Raw genomic sequence first — 14,098 nt, forward strand, 5'->3', positions numbered from 1 at the left:
CTTTTTAAAATAAAGTAGAATTTTTCTTAGCATTGTATTTTCTCTGCTGTTCTGCATTTTTTTCTGCAGCAACTGCTAATGCCTGCCCTCTTGATGCTAGCTGCTGTTGCTTACTGTTTGGCTGGTTTGGGCCTTGAAATAGTAAATGCTGAAGGAGATATTCTTGTCTTTGGTGCTGACGGTGTTTGTAAGAGCACCCTGCCCAACAGTTGCATCATGGCGGTTGTTGGAGCTCAGCAGAGATGCCAGGCTGGAAACTAACAGAATCCAGCTGGAGTAGACAAGACTCAAATTGCCTGTTTTGTTGGGTTTTGCTGCCTCAGCTTGAGAGTCTTGGAGGAGAAAGAAGAGATGAGGTAGCAAGTAAGAAAATTAGGTTCTGGTGACTAAAGGGTTATTTTCCATTTAAAATAATCTTAGGAATTAGTCTTTTGGATGTCATTATTCAAGACATGTAAGTATGGCTGGGTTTTGCTCTTTGCTTACACCTGTATCTGTGATTGCTCTCAACCAGTTCTGAGTCCAGCATGTCTGGTGTAGGTCCTAATGTATATCACTTATCAGAAGGGGGGCAACCTTGAATCTTCCTTAAGGAAAGTATCTGACACCAGATACCTCAGTAGTGCACAGGATGTCCATAAATGTTTGTTGCTCAGTTGACTCCATTCTTTTCTGCAATCACTCTCTCATTCCCCATGTTCAGCAGGGGCAGTAGATTTTAAGACGTGTGACAAGCTCTTGCTGAATGTTCATCTAAGATTGCTTTTGTTTGTTTTTGTAAGAAGGGTTTCTGATTGCTGAACCTGACGTAACTGCCCAGATGGACCAAGGAGAAGAACAAGATCATGAGGCCTTGGAGGAGGCATACATGGGTGAGGAATAAGTTAGATAAGTTTATAAACACAGAGCAAGGAAAATGTTCTTTGACCTGTCTCTGTTATTTAAGGCACTTTATTTCACACAGCTTGTATTGAGACCTGCTGTTTCCCCCTCAGGGCAGGCAGGCAGCCTGCTGTTAAGAGCGTGTCTAAGAAGACACAATATTAAGAAGACAAAATGTGAAGATTTCTTGGGGGCAAGGAGACACCTGTAGCATTGCCCTTGGCTCTGCTGCTCATGGCACGTCTGCTCCGGGTCACATGAGAAGGCCGTAGAGCCTCTTCTGCAGCTAGGTTTCCATTTGCTCCCAGTCTTCCCTTTACTGCTTCTCCCACACAGTGCAGACCAGGCTCCCTAGGATAACAGCTTGCCCGTTCTCTGCTGTGCCACTTCCCAGCGAGAATCACAGAGTCATACTTTTTTTCCAGGTGGTGAGCTAGGTCCCCTTCCAGATCACCTTGCAAGCGCAGATCTGCAGGATGTGTTGGCAGCGGGGTGCAGAGGAGGAGAGGAACAGTTGCAGGGCAGCCACGGAAGTCAGCGCGGTTCCTCGGAGGCTCAGCAAGGTGCCTGTGAGGAGGAAGAGGAGGCTAAGCTGCCTTGCTCTGATATCAGCCTGGTGAAAAGACAGGAGAGAAGGGTGGCGGCAGCCTCGCGGCGAGCCCCCCGTGTGGAGCGGCCCACCATCTGCTCCGAGTGTGGCAAGGGCTTCAGTCGGAGCATCCACCTCATCCAGCACCAGCGAATGCACACTGGGGAGCGCCCGTTCCTGTGCAGGGAGTGCGGCAAGAGCTTCAGCCAGAGCTCCCATCTCATCCAGCACCGGCGGGTCCACACAGGCCAGAAACCCTACACCTGCGCAGAGTGTGGGAAGAGCTTCAGCCAGAGCTCCAACCTCCTCAAGCACCAGCGCATCCACACTGGGCTCAAACCCTATGTGTGCAGCGAGTGCGGGAAGATCTTCAGTGACAGCTCCACCTGCATCAAACACCAGCGTATGCACACGGGCGAGCGGCCCTACAAGTGCCCAGCCTGCGGGAAAAGCTTCAGCCAACACTCCCACCTCCTTCAGCACCAGCGAGCCCACGATGGCATCCGGCCTTACGCCTGCGGGCAGTGTGGCAAACGTTTTGGGCAGAGCTCCGACCTCATTAACCACGCTCGTACCCACACTGGCGAGAAGCCTTACAAATGCAGCCAGTGCGGCCGGGGCTTCAGTGGCAACTCCAACCTCATCAAGCACACCCGCATCCACACTGGGGAGCAGCCATACCACTGCGCCCAGTGCGGGGAAAGCTTTCGGTTCCAGCCCCAGCTGATGCGCCACCAGAAGCACCACACAGAGTAGGTGGCGGGGAGGAGAACGCCGTGCGGACTGTAGGCAGCTACCTGGGGTTGAGAAGACACACAGCTGCTCCCTGGATACCTCATGCGGAGCGTGAATTTTGGGGGAGGGAGCCCTCAGAGCCTGTCCCATTTTCTTTTGGGTAAATCTGTTGGTGAGCACTGCCCAGACACTCAAGCAAAGAGGGAGGCTGCTGCCGAATGAACTAGTGCATGTTCGCTGCGGTGTGGTGGTTGTTTTGAGCCCCTCTTTTGGGGATGGGGGAAAGAAACCTGCTTATATGGTATGGTATGTTCAAGGCCAGAGAGAAGGGCATAGAGGTATTCCAAGGATCAGTGCCTTTTTCTGTTATTTCTAGTGGGGAGTGGTTTTTATCCCAGTAAAACCCAGCTAAAATCTGTACCTGTTTTCTGTACAAGCTGCCTGGGTTTTCCCTCGTGGTAAGACCACAGCCTGGGATGGTCGCTCCCCTTAGAATCCACATTTCCCACGTGCTGGTATTCTTGGCTTTAGGAGGTGTTAGCATCTGTTTATTTTAAAACCCCACAACACTGCTGGTGCCTCTCTGTGTACATGTTGTGGGCCCAGCTGATGCCCTTTTGGGGCCACACCTATGGAACGGTATTTTTGCTGGGTTTTATGGCTGTTAAATTGACAGTTCCAAAAATTACGCAGCTGTCTGACAGCTTAGTCCTCAGCAGCAGTTACGTAAATGAACATCGTAATAGGTATTTCTCTCAGATTCTTGTTTAGGTGCTTTTGTGGGTGGCACTTTATGAATGTTTTTATACAGCTTTTAAAAGTATTTAGGATGACTTTTTTAATTGTGATCTTCTAATTGTCAGTTGATGAACAGAAAAAGGATGACATTTGAAAAAAAAGCTATGTCAAACTTTGATTTTTATATTAAAATGTTAAACATTTTTTCTTGCATAAAACTTTTTAACTCAAATGCTATGGGTTTGAGTTGTTAATGATTACGAAGAGGTAATTGTGACACTGATTTCTAGAATTTCTGTTACATTTTTGTGAGTGGTTTTGACATCTTTAATAAAGACTTTCTAAGGAAGATGGGGGAGGCAGGATTCTGAGAAAGCAGAAGGAACTGACCTCTGATGAGATTGTCTTCACTTTGAGGAGGAGAATACTACTACTGGGAGTCTATCCTTAAAAGGAATTCTAGCTCAGGCGACCGCTTGGTACGTGGGAGGAGAGAACTGGCAGTAATAACAAAGATGTTAATATCTCCAGCGTGTAAGAACTCCCTGTAATGAGCATGGCAGTGTATACTGAAATGCCTGTTCCACCCACGGAGCCAAACAGGGGAAGAAATCACAGTGTGCTTTAGGCAAGAACATGAAGTGATCGAATCGGTTGTGCTGTAGAATTTTTATTTTCAGCACCGCATATAGGCCTAATGCTAACAACGAGCTTGCACACAGAGGTGAGCTCCCAAAGACGGGATGTCGCTAAGGGCAAAGGATCCCGAGGAAGCCAGCAAGCTGTGAACAGGAGGAATGTGACCAGAATCACTGGCTGAGTAACACAGATACATCCGTACCTCCCGTAGCCACCAGTGGCTATCACAGAGGGCACAGCTTCATGCTCCATTGGCAGTAGATCTGGTGTAAGTCACTTGGTCTCACTGCCACCTCCTCCCCTAGAGCCTGAACTAACACAGCTGTGCTGAGTAACTGTGGCTGTGCCCTAAGTCAGATCCGTAAATTGATCCATGTTTTTTAAATGATGGGCTTTGGAGAGTTCGTTTTAAGCTGCATTAGTCCAATCTGGACCACAGCCTCACAAGCAACAGAGTACATACACACCACCGAGGGGCTTAGTGTCAGAGGAGAACGGACAGGCCAAAAAGGGAATAAATAACCTGTCTAGTATTGCTGTTAGTTTCCAAGAAACACAGCATTTAAGATGTTTGCTGCTTTTCTTTTCTATTTTTGTTTCTAGGGAGGACTAGACTTGGAAAAGCCTGACACATTGCCTTTATTGTTTCTGCATTCCCCCAGCCCCGTTGGGGAGACCCCCATTGCCACGATATGATGGAAACTGCATTTCTGTGGTGCCCTTGCTGCACATACTGTTACCAAAATATGTATTTATTCTGAATTTTAGTTCTCCCCCATCATCTGTCTGAAAACATCTCTTGCCTCAGAACTGGAATATCAGCCTCTCGCGTACTTTTGTGGAAGGAGCAGAGCAAGGCAGTGAACAGGATGGTTACATCTACACAGTGAAAGGTGCCAGGGGCACAGAAGCCAAGCAGTATTAGCCCAGCTGGACAACCTGGCACTTTCTTGCTCCAGCGCTGCCATTTACCTTTCAAACTGGGCACATGGAGAACCTGCTGGTGGGAGTTATCTGCGCCCAAGGAGTCTTCGTACAGACACTGCATCTAGGCAGTGCACGCCTCTGTGCCTTCACTGTTCGCTCTCGCCGTGCCAAGCCAGGGCACTTCATGCTCTCTCTGTTCAGTTGTTAGAAACTCCCTCGTTCAAAGCCCGCAGCATGCAATTCGGCTTGATATATGGTTCCCTTACCTGGGGACAGAGGGGAGCGGGAGAGCCAAGAAACAACATCTAAGGACATTTTCTGTCCTACACCTTTCATGTTCTCTCTCTGTCATGCATAGAGGTAGGGGAAGAATGGGCAGTGGGCTATTTTGGGACCAGCCTCTTTCCAGGAAAGGCAACCAAAAGTGCGGTGAGGACTTGCCTGTAACTCTGCTGCATGATTTCTCAGAGATCCATCTTTCAGGTTCCAAAAATGCCAGGTTGCCATCTAACTAGACATGGCCCAGACGACGTGTTGGTTTTGGTGCGCCTGTGCCCTGGTCTCCTAGACCTGTAGCTCTTGCAGGGTGCCCTGCAAGGTGGACAGCCTTGTTCAACTGGCGGTCCTTCGGAGGCAATCGGTTACTGAATGCGGACTGTTGCAAACAATTTTACTGCAGAATATAGTACAGAATATAGTGTGCTAATGTGTTATGCAGAGCAGATGATCAGGGACTGTGCACTCAGGCTCACTCCCTGGGGCTGTGTTACACACTGGTGTAGGCATAACCCAAGGGTACTAATCAGCTGAGTAACACAGTGGATATTCACGGAGTATGTCTGTGTTGCCACTTGATGTGTTGCAGCACACCACCCTTTCACTTTGCTCCAGTGCTTGGATTTAGTGCTTATCTGCAGGCAGATGTTTTCCTTTTCTCCTCCAGGCTCTCACGACCAGCCATTTCACAAACACCAGTGTCCTCCCTTATTAGCTTAAACCATTTGTCCAGTATTTTGACCAAGGATTCTCTCTGGTTTTCCCACTAATCGGAACGAGTTTAATCACGCAATCAGTGTAATTGAGGTGCTCAGACAGGAAATCAGTGAAGCTTAGCTACAAGGGCTGCTGCTTAATTGATTTGCCTGCAAGTAAAGTTGAGCTTTTCACAGAAGTGCATGGTCTTGGGTCTCCCCAGCAATAGTACCTGCACTCTTCCTTTCAGAGATCTTGGCAGTAGTACAAAACCATGCTACTGCTCTTCAAACACATTTTGAAATTTGTTCTCTGCATGCTGTACATGCTCCAGTGTTGGACTTTCAGACTTCTAATTCATTTGAAATCCTCTAAAACCCCTTGTTGTTGGGAGCTCTGTAACTCCAGACTCATTGATATGATGAGGGAAGTGGGGATACTTAGGAAGTGTTTCAGCTCCAATGCGACATCTTTGCTTAATTAAGAAGTGTCTCTCATCAGGATGACAGGCCGTCCGTGGAGACCTCTTGATTACAGAGCTCTGCTGCAGTAACTTTCTTTTTACAGCTATTTACAAGAACCAGCCTAACTTGCATCTTGCTGAAACTGAGGAGTGAAATTTTCCACTCAGGCACCATACTGTCCTGAACAGAAGGCAGCCTCAGATCTCTCTTCTCAGAAGTGAAGATGAAAATTACTATATATAAATATATATTTCTATTTTAAAAAATCCAAACAACAAACAAACCACATTTCACTCCCCCTGTACTACTTAAAACATACCTTGGGCTCCGAGCCTGCTACCCACACAAGTTCTATCTCTGGCCATCAGGTGAAGGCCTGTTTGTGCATGAGACCAAGTGCTCTCCTCTTGGTCTTGGCAGCTCAGTTCAGCAAAGGTGTGGGTTCCAAGCTGCATCCATCGGTTCTGGCTGCCAGGGGTGTGCAGTGCAGTGTCTGTAAATTGGCTGTGCTGGGATGCGTGCGGACTGTGGTTTTGCTAATTTGAGTAGTTTTACTTTCCCAGAAATCCCAAGGACTTGATTGTGCTGATAGTTTCAGCTCAAGGTGCTGGGGCTCTGAGTTCTAAAGAAAAACATCCCAGGTACCAGGCCCACACATCCTTCCTGCACCCGCTTAGTAACAGTAGCCAAGGCCATGCATAAAGATTCGTTGGACCTGCATTTTAGGCAGGCATTCCTCAAACTCTAACTGTGCAGGCCTACCCTTTAAAATCTAAGGTTGCCAAAAACTTGAAAGAGAAATCCAGGAAGAGCTTATATAGCTAAGGTAGTCTTCATTTTAGTAACCTCACCCTTCTTGCAGAATCTTACTGATCTGAAGATGAGAGAAGGGCTCCAATTCTCCTTGTGGGGGATGCTGACAGGGGGCTGCTCCCAGCATCGAGGCTGCTCCCTAAGAGGAGCCTGCAGCAAGCTGTGCTGGGCTGTGCCCCCCCACCCCAGGCACAATCCCACAGTGCCAGCAGCCCTGGGGCAGTTCTCATTTGGCCGACATGCTGTAACCCACACGCACCCCTACATCCTCCAGTCGGGGGTCCATTTGCATGGACAACAAGTGTGTTGTCTGTGACTGTGTAGGTTAGCGATGACAAATAGATGCAGTGGTCCTTAGGCAGGACATGGTGGCGTGTCCATAAGAGGCAAAGCTTTTGGCTTTTTATACTACGGTTTTACCTGATCCCCACCTTACTGGATGTTAAAGTCCTTGCCGAAACTTGTGATTCCAAGGGGAGCGGGACTGAGGCCTCTAGAAACACGCATTTTGGCTTTGCCAGGAATCAGGGAACTTCAAGAGACTAAATAAATTAATCATTTAGCAGGCCCTTGAGTGTAAAACGCATCCAGTTGGAGCTCAAGCTCTCATTACCCTGGAGTACCTCTTCAGAGACAAGTGTGCTGACTAACCTGTTGCTCAAAGAGAAGATGTGGTAACTGAGACATGAAAATCACCACCACCTGCTCTAGAGGGACTGGTGGAAACAAACTTGAGATACAACCAGAAAGGATTTCTGCCACACAGCAAGGGCTACCTGAAAGCGCTACACCTGTAATACACAGTCCCGTGCCACTTCAGGCAATTTTTTCCAGGCTCATTTCTCTAATTCAGAAACAGCCATGAATCACAAACTTGTACCTATAGCCAAGAGCTCTGGACCGACTGGGTCTGGAGGCAGAAGAGCCTTGCCTGTATGAAGAGTAATCAGAAGTTACTGTGGGAGCTGCAGGGGCACTCCTGGCTTCTACCTTGCTTGCACAAACGTTTCCCCAGCCAGAAGCGACTTCCCGCAGAGCTGGGCAACCTCTCGGTATTTCTGCTGTCATGTCTTCCTCACTCCTATTCGTCTTCAACGTATGGGCACCTTTTCCTTCTTGTAGGCTTGGAGATTACTTCGTTGGGCAGGGGGAAGGCCTTGAGGGAAGGAGGAGGAATAAAGAGGCCCAAAGAAACACGGAGCACCTTCACGCATGAGGGAAGGGGGGGATAGTATTAACGATGATTTTCAGAGGCAGTGTTAAGTTTAGAGATCTTTAACGCTACGCACTCCATTTGATCGGCCTTTCGCCAGGCCTCCGGCTCCTGCCCCCCTCGGAGCCTGCCGCTTCGGCTGGGGGCGGCGGGGAGATCCGATGCCGCGGCCTCCCCCGGCCGGGCGCCCCCTCCCCGCCGGGCGGCCCGAGGCGGGCCGCCAGGGGGCGCCCCTCCGCAGGCGGTGAGGGCCCGGCGGGAAGAGGCCGAGCTAGGGAGGGCTCCTCCGGGCTGGGCAGGGCGCGGGGGGTCTTGTTCGGGGTTACCTGGGAGGCTTCCCCTCAGTGCTGTGCTCCCAGCTGAGGGGCCTGGTGGGTCTCTGAGGGGGGAGCTTGGTTACCGTGGTATTGTTGGCGCAGGGGCCACGGCTGTTGACTTGTCAGGGTACGAATGTGAGGATGGAACCTGTAACGCTTGCGTCTGGGTCCGTGTTTGCCAAGGGCATAACGCTGGGGTGTTAGTTCAGTGCAGAGCCAGAACATCCAAGAGGAGCGGTGATGCCGGCCGGCATTTGGGAGAGGCGTCCAGAGCGGGGCTGAGCTCGCTGGGGTTCGACCAGCATTGTCCTAGGAAGCAGCAGCCCCTGGGTTGCCCCCCTTTCCATGGGAGGGAAGCTGAGGAGCCAAGGGATGATGTGCCTTGCGCAGGGAAGTACGGACCAGAGCTGGGAGCTGCGGGCGCTTCTCCTGCTCCTGACTGGGTAACGCCTAGGAGGTACGGATCTGAGCGTGTAAATGCTGTTCAGTTCACATCTGCAAACAGTGTGAGAGGCTGCATCCATTATTTATAACATGGAGACGGGATCTGAATGAAGAGTCTGCATCCATTATTTATAACGTGGAGGCAGGATCTGAATGAATTTGCTTGTTTATGGGAGATGAAAAATATTGATCCACAGTACCGCAGACATAAGGTCAAAGGGGTCAAACTGCCGAAAGCAAAGAACATGTCTGTAGGAAAAAGATAAATTTCCCAATAAAATCCGCAGGGAAAAGATTTTTAGGTCTGCAAAACCAGGGGACTTCCTTTCTGTGAAGGAGTGTGACTCCATGGGGTGCTTGCAGGGATTTCTTGTATGAAAGGATGCTGGGCAGAATGTGCGCGCATACGTTATCCTGTGAGCTAGGTATGAAATTCATGAAGGGGTCTACTGCTCCACTGGAAAATGTTTGGTTTATCATCCATTATTTATCAAAAAAGGGTTGAAAACTGCTCGTGTAAACTGCTCATTTGTTAGCAAAAAGTGGGCAAATTGTTTGCCTGCAGGATAATAAAAAGGCAGATTGGCGATATCTTTTCCTGCTTTTATTCTCCATGGTGACAACTCAAAAGCAACAACTTTGAAACTGCAAGCATGGCAAATGTATAATGCGTGGTAACTGGGGACGAGGCTGTGTCCCAAAAAGCTATAAAAGTGTTGGATTTTCATTATACATTATACATTATTTTGTCCTTCTCCCTCCCATATTGAAAATAAGTTCGTTACTGGAGAGAAGGACAATCTAAGTAAAATAACAACAGCCAAGTACAGCAAAGAAAGCCACTCACTCACTGCATAATGGGTAGGAAATGGCTGTTGTAGGCGAACAACGGCAGCAGAAAAAAACCCAGCTCACTGATAAACTGCAAGAGAACTAAGAGGATGATACCATGGGTCAGCGCTTTCAACAAGGTGTATGAAAAGTCAGCAACAGCGGGCACCTCGTTCCCAGCCCAGAGTCTCCAGACTGCGTAGCTTGTACCAACGGAACTAAAGGTGGGTCTGTTGGGTTGCACGACAGGGACAGTGATGGTGCTCCACGGACTCTCCACCTGGGACAGGGATGCGCAAGAGACTCCTCTCACCTCTAAGTTCATTTTGGTGCTTGGGGCACAGAGGGCACATTGTCCTCGGAGCACTAGTAGAGGCTTTGCAGAAAAAAATACATTTTTCTATATAAGGTGAGCAGGTGTGATGGAGAGCCACTACCAGGCAGTAGAGATTAAAACCTTGCCATTTCCTTGAACTGAGTTTTGCTTTTAAGATAAGCCTGTCAACTTTTAGTTCATACTTTTAAACTCAAATGTAACTAATAGTATCTTGGAATCCCCTTTGCTTTCTATGACTTACGAAATGCTGCTTCTCTCTGCCACTGCTCTCACCAAGGACAATGAAAACTGAATGCATTTGCTTCTGTTGTTTGCACTTCAGAGCTCTGACTGAAGCTGCCCTGGGGTCAAAAACAATACTTACTTGTTTTGAAATTACGTTCAGCTTTAATTTTTAAAATGTAACATCCCTCCTTGGGCTTGAGAGATTATCTGGAGGGCTTGGGGTTTTGTTTTGTGTATTTTCTAGCTCTTGCTTTTATAGGGGGTAAAAATGTCTTTTTATAAAATGCCACTCATTCTACATCTAAATTGACCAGAACCCCTAGGCACAACGCTGAAGGTTAACTGGGAACAGCCAAGGAAAGCAGAGGGGTCAGAGAGGGGTTACAAGCATAACACAAAGTGACAGGCAGACAGGGAGAGGAGGTGAAGGTCTCTCCTGGCAAAGGCCCCCATGCAGGCAGAGGTGAATGTTGAAAAGCAATTATAAAGGTCACAAGAGAATTCATATGGGAATCATGGCAGATTCATTCCTTTAGTATCAGCTGACTTTATTCTTAAGATTTTTCTGTTTCTAATGCTGGAGGCATTCTAGGCATTCTAATGCCCACCCAGCTGGCATTTTTAAGATCATACTGAAACGATAGCTGTCCCATCACATTACATGATGGATCTCTTTTCTGTTCTCCCAGTCAATGGGAAAGGGGCTTTAGCCGCCCCAAGTGATGATGAGGGTGGTTCAGCATCACAGCTGTTGTAGAAAGCACGCGTGGCCAGTATAGCCCGATGGAGATGCTGTACCACAGAGATTTCCAGAGTCACAGTCAGATCTGCAGTGCTTGGCTTATGCCAAAGGACTCTTTGCTCCTGGACCCAGTCAAGAAATGAGCTAAAGCCCCTTTAGCTTCTGTTTCCACACAGCACAAACCCTGTACTTAATGACACAGAACAGATCCTCACCCACATCTCTGAGTAAAAGCTCCCTGGAGAAAAAGGAAGACAGCTCCAAGTGGTTTCTCAGCAAAACAATCTCCATGACATTAAAATTATTTTAAGAATAGCCCAGGCATGATAAACACCGCGTTGCTGCGTTTATGTACCTGTTACACTTTGCAGCAAGGTTTGACTTCTCAAATGTTTTGCGATTGCTCCTTCTCAGGGATCTATATTTGTACAGCCCAGGGGCTGTCCTGCACCTCTGCAGAGAAGCAGCTTTGGGAGGGACCCTGGTTCAAAAGGGACACAGTCCTCTTCAAGTATACAGAGAGTTTGCAGTTACTTTGCTCAGGACAACCTGGAACTGTAGCAGCACACCAGCAACTTGACCAAGCAAAGCTCTTCTGCACAGTGTCAGATCACTGTTACTGGAGGAAGCTGGTCACAGCCCAGTGGTGGAATCTGTGTGCGGTTAACTCTCCTGAAACTCCCTGAAAAAAAATGCTCTGAGAATGCCCCTTCCCTCCTCCTTGCAAAAGGCCAGTTCCACCTTACAATGCCTGATACTTTCTTTGCCACTCCCACAAATTTCTCTGGCCAATTTTAGGTAACTGGAGAGGATTGGCATGTAAAAGTCTCCTTGGTGATTGCAAAACCATTTGTCTTAGGTTACAGGTGAACAGGTATTGTCCACCTAGAGGGGGCTTGTTGGAAAAGGTCAGGAAAGCAGTGTAACTGCTGATCCACCGGCAGCAGGTACCCAGAGTCACAATCACAGAGTCACAGAATGTCAGGGGTTAGAAGGGACCTCTGAAGATCATCTAGCCCAACCCCCCTGCTAAAGCAGGACCACCTAGATTAGATCACACAGGAACACGTCCAGGCAGGTTTTGAATGTCTCCAGAGAAGGAGACTCCACAGCCTCTCTGGGCAGCCTGTTCCAGTGCTCTGCCACCCTCAGGGTAAAGTTCCTCCTCATGTTCAAGCGGAACTTCCGTGCTCCAGTTTGTGCCCGTTGCCCCTTGCCCTGTCAAGCCAAAATGAAAACTGCAATTCAGTGAGCTATGGAAGGACCCAGACATCAAAAGCAGAAGCTGGGACCTCTCAGGGAACCTCAGCACATGCAGCTGCCAGTGCTGGCTGCAGGGAAGGCGAGGCGGGCGTGGGGCACGCTGCTGACGGCCATCTCTGACCCAGTAACAGTAACACAGGCTGGGGTGCTCACACTTCCAGTCCCCTGTATGTGGGCCAGCACAAAGACCTGAACAATTCTGGCTGGCTGTCTCAGGTGGTGTATGTCGGAGTTTCTCAAAATTTTCAAGTATTCAAAGTGCTAGTTTTGTTAATTTTCCATTTCAGTGGAAGTGGAGCGGTCTGGGGATATTCACACTGAAGCCACCCACTGGAATTTTTACCATGTACTTTAAAGGAATAATGGGATTGTTGAGAAGTTATTACCATTGATATTTATTTTCCCATTCTGTTATGTCAAAACTTTTTTCAGTAGCCCAGATCACATTTTTGACAGCACAGCCAAATTTACTGCTGATGCTTGATCCTGCTGTAGCTCTAAGGGCTCTTTTTTTTTTTTTTTTTTCACAGGATTCACTCATCATCCCGGTTGTCTTCTTAGCAAGTCACTGTTGTGATGCTTCATTTTAAGGCCAGAAAGCCATCCGTGTCCTTGACATGACCCAGACATCCATATCTTGTATGAAAAGGATTTTAATTTTACCCCAACAATAAAAATTGATCACTGGAAAATGTATAATTTGAGACCCCGTAATAATCAGGCTCATTATTTTCCAGTGCCAGCATTCTGCAGGTGTTCTGGATGGTGCAGACATAAACCATTACTTCATTTCTGAAACAAGAGGCTCCTCTCAGCCTCTCCACCAGCCTCGTGCCCCGTGCTCCCCTCTGTTGCAGGAGTCACGGGTCATTAGGGTTGTGTAGCTATAGAGATGGAAGCCCTGCTCTAGTCACCCCTCACTTTTTGATTTCGTCCACTTGGTGCTGCTGCAATCACACTTCCAACGGGAAAAATAAAGATGGCCTGAGGACAGACACTATCAAGTAACTGAAAATTCCTTCAGATTTGTATAGGGAGATATGAAATCTGACATTTTAAAGCAAAGTGGAGCCAACTGATGGGTGCTGCCCTGACCTGACTTCAGGGAATTAAAACCTGCTCCTTTTTTGAGGGGCTGAAATTTTTATCGTCTGGTAAAAGTCGTAGAATCACTAGTGATAAAATCTTCAATACTCTTCCAGGTACTTGGATTCAAAAGAAATGCTAGACAGTTCTTACGAACAGTTGTTTCTACAATTAAAATAGTTTCCTTAAGAGAATTAGCTTGCAACTACTTATTTATAAGCTAGATACATAAATGGCAACTTCTTACACATAGTGTACAAATGCCCTAAAGTACCAGCATCAAGCAAACAAAACCGATTCAAATAAACAAGGGGAAGGCTTGTATTTTTAATACACACAACGCATTCCTGAGGGCTTGATCCAATAAACTACAGTGACTGAGATAAGGGACAGACAGAACTGAAATGAGGAGGAGATTGTGACGCTCTGGCTTTCAGTACGATTTACAATACCGGTATTCAGAGGCTGTTAAATCACTGGTTTGGCCCCTTTCTGACACAATCATTGTTGCACAGGCACTTCCCAATTTCTGTGTAAAATGTTTCCTGGGTCTGCTGGATGTCTCATGGAAAAGACAGCAGGCTAAACTCCCTTGGAATTCATGGCAGAGGGGTTCCTAAGGTTTTCAGGCTAACGGAACATCAACATTTCTTGCTGCTAGTATCATCGTGTGTCAGGGATGAAATGTTTAATTCTAAACAGCATGTAGTGTTGCTCCTCAAGGCCATGGAGACCTCAGATGGCCACCACCTGCCTACTTCTTGTTAACTGTGCTGTGATTTTCCCAGGATCATACATTAAAGATGAGAAAAGATGAAAATACTTAAGTCTGTCCAACCATAATACAAGTAGATATAAGTTGGCACGTAGCTGGCAAATGT

General features: G+C 47.7%; 1 protein-coding gene across 1 annotated transcript; it reads left to right on the forward strand.

Annotated features, from left to right (window-relative positions):
• Positions 1-790: 790 nt before the first annotated feature.
• Positions 791-2,227, forward strand: LOC104349293 (uncharacterized). Its single transcript, XM_009954796.2, has 2 exons — positions 791-872; positions 1,308-2,227. The coding sequence occupies exons 1-2, from the start codon at positions 821-823 to the stop codon at positions 2,225-2,227; spliced, it is 972 nt and encodes a 323-aa protein (XP_009953098.1). The 5' UTR covers positions 791-820.
• The last annotated feature ends 11,871 nt before the right edge of the window (positions 2,228-14,098 follow it).

The sequence above is a fragment of the Leptosomus discolor genome, chromosome 1 (genome assembly GCF_034619465.1).
Source record: "Leptosomus discolor isolate bLepDis1 chromosome 1, bLepDis1.hap2, whole genome shotgun sequence".
In the NCBI taxonomy this organism is placed as follows: Eukaryota; Metazoa; Chordata; class Aves; order Leptosomiformes; family Leptosomidae; genus Leptosomus; species Leptosomus discolor.

What these genes read in the sequence shown, in the direction of transcription:
- LOC104349293 (XM_009954796.2), top strand. Translation starts at nt 821, where the DNA reads ATGGACCAAGGAGAAGAACAAGATCATGAGGCCTTGGAGGAGGCATAC. An exon ending in CTTGGAGGAGGCATACATGG is followed by an intron (nt 873 to 1,307) that starts GTGAGGAATAAG and finishes CTTTTTTTCCAG; the next exon opens with GTGGTGAGCTAGGTCCCCTT.